The following is a 6000-nucleotide window of genomic DNA, read 5'->3' on the forward strand; positions in this document are numbered from 1 at the left end:
GTCCCCCGTACACTTAAGCAAGTGAATCTGTTCCTTTTAGTATGAGTATCTGGTAGGTACACCAATTTCATTGCTTATAATGTGTCACTTCTTGTGTAGAACCAGTGAATTGATAAGAAATAAATCACATTTGATATGATCCCCCCACCTTTCTGGCCCTTTCTAAATGGCATCCTTGTTACGATATATGCTGTATCTTCTCAAAGGGTAGAATCTGACCCTTTTCTGCATGTGGATATATTTTTTTACCTTCAAAAAAGGCATGGAGGAGTGACAGCGGGTACCTTCTGTGCATTAACAACGCTCATGCATCAGCTAGAAAATGAAAACTGTGTGGATGTTTATCACGTAGCTAAGATGATCAATTTGATGAGGCCTGGAGTCTTCACAGACATTGTAAGTAAGCAAGGATCCTGCACAATTTTCTTTGTGTTATGAAATTATATCCACAGAAGAATCAGATTTATAGCTATGGCCACAGGATGATGCAGTATTTTAACAGAGAATGGTAATATGAAGAATTGCCTATATAAAGGTCACATATATATTTCAGCAGCCACTCCCTGCTTTTGCTTACCTGCCCCTTGGTTTATTGACTGAGGACCAAAGTACACATGAAACTAAATGAATAATTAGTAAGCATGTCATGGTTTTTTTGTTTATTTAATAATAGGTGCTGGGAGGGAGGAGTGATTTGCATCAGGACCAGAGGGAAGTTTTAACCGTTTCCTCCCCAGCCTAACCATAGACTAAAACAGCTCTGTCTCTCTAAACAGGACATTTATACTCCTCTTCTGATATGTTGGAGCTGGCAAACTTTAGAATGTGCTTCTTATATGCTTAATCCAAGTCTGTGACCCCAATAAATGCCTTAACAATAGGCCCACACACAACCTCACAAAGTCACTATTAAGCTAGAGATACATATGTTTTACATTGATACATGAAAAGCATTTTCTGTCTCTGTGAATGACTTCAAGGGTAGTAGCCAATGTTAATCCTACCTACTGCTAACTTAAGTCCCATTCATTTCAATGGCTCTACTCTAGGTAGTACAAACATTGGATACTACCCAATGTTCTGAAGTGTTCCTTATAAACCTTTAAGACAACCATCATAATTCTTCAACATATTTAATCTATTTTGGATGAAACATATTATCTGGAATCATTTGAATCCCGGTTCAGGCCTGGTTTGGCACCTTCCACGAGTGCCTTCCTTATCAGAATTACACTATGCAATGTCACGTTTTAAACTTGCTTAAATCATAGCACTATTATGATTATAGGAATAATAAAATGGAATTTCCTTCTCTGATGCTAAACACATGTGGGAATAAGTTGTGTTTGGTTGTAGAAAAGGATAATATACACATATTTAAAGTAAAAATAATAAAATTAGCTTCTATACATGCTATGTATATGGCTGGCTGGCTGGCTGCCCCAACTATAAAATGTCTTTAAAAATAAGAAAAAAAGATACTGCCGCAAGCAGTGTCAGCCCTGGTGGTCCCTAGCATGCCCATGCTTGCCCAGGGACTTATAGCGGGCCCAGTTGCCAGGGCACCCATTCTCTTTGGCTGTTTGATCATTTGGGGGGGGGGGCTGGATTTTGGCCCTGAGGTTCAGCCCTAGGCGCAGCACTGCCCCATCCTCCCTGATAGTCTCCCTTCATCCGAGAAAAAGGAGGAGGTGCCGGGGAGAGGAGGGCAGGAAAAATCTCACGGGTGCCTTCTTTTCTGTCTGACCACAGGGGCCAACTTACATGTGATCACTTGTAGAAAATTTTCTGGGGAGCATATCACCTGGTGGCAGGAGGTCTCTCCCATCCTCTGCTGCTTTATTTACCTTCCACTGTCTGCTCACCTCCCTGATAAGGATTTTTTCACACTGGTGGGGTGGAATGAGCAGAGAGGATGAGGTAACGGAGGCAGTAGGGAGGTGTGAACAAGTGGGAAACTGGGCTCTTTGAGTGTTCAAGTCCAACCCCATTAAGGTTTTTCCAGTGTGTAAAGAGCACTTAAGCAGCCCAATTTAATTTTGGGCCGAGGAAGCAGATCCTTACCCATCCCTAGTGATGTTTGACTGGTGGAAACAAACACAAGCATAACTGTTTGGAAGTTACAAAATAACCCATTTTCTATCATACCATATGGAGCAGTATTTTAAAAAATACTAGGACTTGAAACACGTTGTGTCAAGCACTTTATTCAGTGTCCCTGCCAGCCAACCACACCCTATTCCAGAATACTCCAATCCATTATCTCGCTTTTTCTATCTCCCACCCCACATACATTCAGCATTCTGTGGCTACTGCACATGTCCAGTCTTCGTTGGGCTAATATTGATGGGCTTTGCCTCCTTAAGATGTTTTTCATAAACATTGTTTTTGGTACTTCTTCAAACTGTGAGGTTCTCCTGAACATACAGATACTACCCCCGCCCCATTTTTAATCAGACCATTTTGGCTACAATCCCGTTGAGACTGGCTGAGTTCATTATTACAGGGAGCAAAGCTTGTTATCTAAACCAAACCTACTAACCTTGTATCTTCTCTTCCCCCAAACTTCTTTAGGATCACTATCAATTTCTGTACAAAACTATTCTCAGTCTTGTTAGCTCAAGGCAAGAAGAAAATCCTTCAGTATCCATAGACAGTAACGGTTCCGCTTTACCAGATGGCAATGCAGCTGAAAGCTTGGAATCTTTAGTTTGACTACAAACAGCACACGACAAACCATGATTATCCAGAGCTGGAAATTTCAGTATTGTTGCTTTCCTTTTTTAAAAACTCTGTGGGGCAGGGAGGGGTGGGTGGGAGAAGTGTCCAGCTACTAGATAATCTTTTTATTTCACTTGTTCAAATAAACATTTGTTGCAAATAACTTCATTGCTGAACTTATATCATTAACAATGTGTGCCTTTTTGAAAGATTTCTTGTAATGCATTTTGTTATGTTTGAACTAATTTGATTGAATTTTACTGTGTTTCTAAGAATGAAATTGTGGTCTCTTTTACAGTATTAGTTTCTAATTTCTCTGGCTTTATTTTAACTTAAAAAATTATCATTACTATAGATGCTAATGTTCTCAGCAACAAACATGTCATGTTTTAGTATCCAGTTTACTTGCTGTTATTTATAGCATTCCTTACATTTGTTAGAAATTTTAATATGGTAGAATGTAAATATACTCTTCTCTGTAATATTCAACATTTTAAGATTTTGGTAGGCATTTAGAATAGCTGATACTTACTGTAAATATTTCTAGAGTGGATTCCATGGACCAAATTTATATTTATAATTGTAGATTTTTATATTTTACTACAAAGTCAGTTTTCTAGTTCTGTGTAATTGCATTGTTAAAATGATGTAGTTCAGTACCTGTTCTTTTATTTTTAACAAACATCCTCAGATACATTATCATGCATCCTAAGTGAGTAACCGTATCTCTGCATGCAGTTTTAACTTTTGTGGGATAAAGAAATATACTTGTTTTGAAATAAGAAATTTCTATGAAGATAACATCTGTACTCAGAATTGTTTAAGCTGTTTTTATCCAAGGCATTGCAAAATAAATATCAGTATTCCAGTTTGTGTCTAACACTCAGCAATTTACATGTATTAAAATAAAAACCTGCCTCGTCACTGCAGAAGACCTAGGCTTCACTCCCAGGGATGCCCTTTCATATTAGGGATGTGCTCCGCTTCTCTTCGGTTCAGAAAAGCAGGAGCGAGGCGGCCTAATTCACCTCCGGAAAAGGCGGAGACGAAGAGAGTTGGGGGCTGCGGATCGAGGCGAAGAGGATCGCCTCAATCCGGAGCTTCACCTGCAGGTAAGTGGGGGGGAGGGGGACTCATCTGGCGCCGGCGCCATCCATGAGGCGGTGGCAGCAGCAGCACCAGTTAAGGGAGCAGGGAGGAGGGAGGCTTACCTGCGTCCGTCGCGAGCTTCAATTGAGGCGGAAGTGAAGGCTGAGGCCCCTTCCGGCTTCAACCAGGGCCTCAATTGAAGCCCATGACGGATGCAGGTAAGGGGGCGGGGTGGTGGTGGCTTATCTTGCGCCGCTGTCGCCGTCCATGTAGCGACGGCAGCGAAGCCAGATCTCACTCCGCAGAGCGGGAGATGGGCGGAGCGGCGCGAAGAGGATCAGACCCGATCCGGATTTTCCGGATCGGGCCACAAAGCAGATTGGGGGGTCTGTGCACACCCCTATTTCATATATATTTTTCCAGTAGCAAAGGGCAAAGAGATTTCAGTATTGGCAACGGAGGGAAAAATTCACAGCATATTCCGTATTCAGGATTAAATTACATTTTATTGTCTATACTTTTATTTATTTTCCACAAAACATCCAAAACAAGGACAAAAAACAGATGCATAAGGAAAAGGACAAAGAAACAATATATACTTAACAATTTACAACACAACACAGACATCTACTAAAATAAACACAGTTACATAAGGCTATAAGGATTTCAGTATTGGCAATGGAGGGGAAAGTTCACAGCATATTCCGTATTCAGGATTAAATTACATTTTAAAAGCATGTGCTATGGGGTTTTTTTATAATAACCAAAGCTACCAGTCCTCTTGGCAAATAAATGTTGCATGTGATTGGAACTAGCAAGGAGAAAACTATGCTCTTTCCTGAATGACCCACCATCCAGTGTAGTTTGCTGGCTGAACAGATGGTTCACTGACAGCTTTGTCAATTTCAGTTACTTTTTGAGAGGCAGAGGGGAATAGTGGAGGCATAATTCAATTTACCAAACAGGTGATCAGTGCTGCCAGTTCATTTTGTTTTCCCTGATCCATCAAGAGTCATGCAAAGTTCTGAATTCCCAACCTCATGCTTTTATGTACATATTTAGCCATTGCTGCATCCAAGATTTACTTACCAAGAGTAAACATCAAGCTAGAAAACTGTATTGATTGCAACAGAGGCATGATCCAAGAGCACAAAATCTTATCCATGTAAGGTTTATTTTGTCTTGTTGTTTTAATAATGATGGCAACTTTCCCAATGATCATGGATGCCAAAACCAACACTTCCAAAATCCCTGTCCCAAGAAGTGTTCTCAAGCTATTTAAATGAGAGTAAGGATGCAATCTGACACACTTACCTCGGAGCAAATCTCATTAAACTTACATATAAGTAGACAGGCACAAGGTTATGCTGTCAAATGCAGTTTACTCCCTAATAAAAACTGAGTGTCTCATCTTACGTCATGTCTTCAATTGTCCCATTGAACCAGTATCATCAATTTCACTCTTCTCCACCCCTATACCAATAACCTGGTTGTGAAGTTTATGCAACACTGGAATAGGGAACCCTTTTGATGGTATGAGCCATGAAAATACTCTTTGTGCCTGTAATAATCAGTCATTATAATGCTGTGTTCTCTGGAAGAGGTGAGTTGCAAAGATGGATTACATGAACTGCATGCTATTCCCAATTCATGGACTTTCCATGCAGATAGGGCTGGCAGCTTCTATAGTGGAAGGGGGCAACAAAGATCAGGAAATTATGCAAAGCCTCACTTTCCACAACCTTTAGTATGAGCAGTGCAGGGAAACCACCAATGGCAGTGAAAACTGGCTGTATTCAAATGTACTGAGTACCTCAGCTTAGCAAGCAAGATGTACTTGCCTTTTGCCACCGCCCACAGCCATTTCACTCCTCCCTTCTTGTGGGTCAACAAGTGAAGAAGTCCTCAGTTAACTATAGTTTCTCATTACATCTAAATTGTCTTCAAAACAAACCAAGATTTGAAGCCTTGTTCTGACCTTGGTTTCCTGGGTTGGATTCTTAACCAAAGACTTCCTGGTTGTTTGCCAGCTCATGCAAAGGGAGTAACAACATGGATGCATGCAGGGGCACAGGGCTCATATCTGAGTTTATTAAACCAAATGTTTGATCATGTAAATGTGGCTGCAGTTTACACTCCAGCATTTTTCTATGTTAAAAGACAAGGGCCAAAACTAAGAACATCAAAAAG

At 40.6% G+C, this 6000-nt stretch overlaps 1 protein-coding gene across 3 annotated transcripts in view; it reads left to right on the plus strand.

Annotated features, from left to right (window-relative positions):
• Positions 1 to 2805, plus strand: part of PTPRZ1 (protein tyrosine phosphatase receptor type Z1) — a 134361-nt gene extending 131556 nt beyond the window's left edge. For all 3 annotated transcript variants that reach the window (XM_063134069.1, XM_063134070.1, XM_063134071.1), the window contains exons 29-30: positions 261 to 396; positions 2575 to 2805. In XM_063134069.1, the coding sequence (XP_062990139.1) occupies positions 261 to 396; positions 2575 to 2715 (277 nt within the window). In that variant the 3' untranslated portion in view covers positions 2716 to 2805. The remainder of the gene's footprint in view (positions 1 to 260; positions 397 to 2574) is intronic.
• The last annotated feature ends 3195 nt before the right edge of the window (positions 2806 to 6000 follow it).

This window comes from Elgaria multicarinata, chromosome 9 (genome assembly GCF_023053635.1).
Source record: "Elgaria multicarinata webbii isolate HBS135686 ecotype San Diego chromosome 9, rElgMul1.1.pri, whole genome shotgun sequence".
NCBI classification, from domain to species: Eukaryota; Metazoa; Chordata; class Lepidosauria; order Squamata; family Anguidae; genus Elgaria; species Elgaria multicarinata.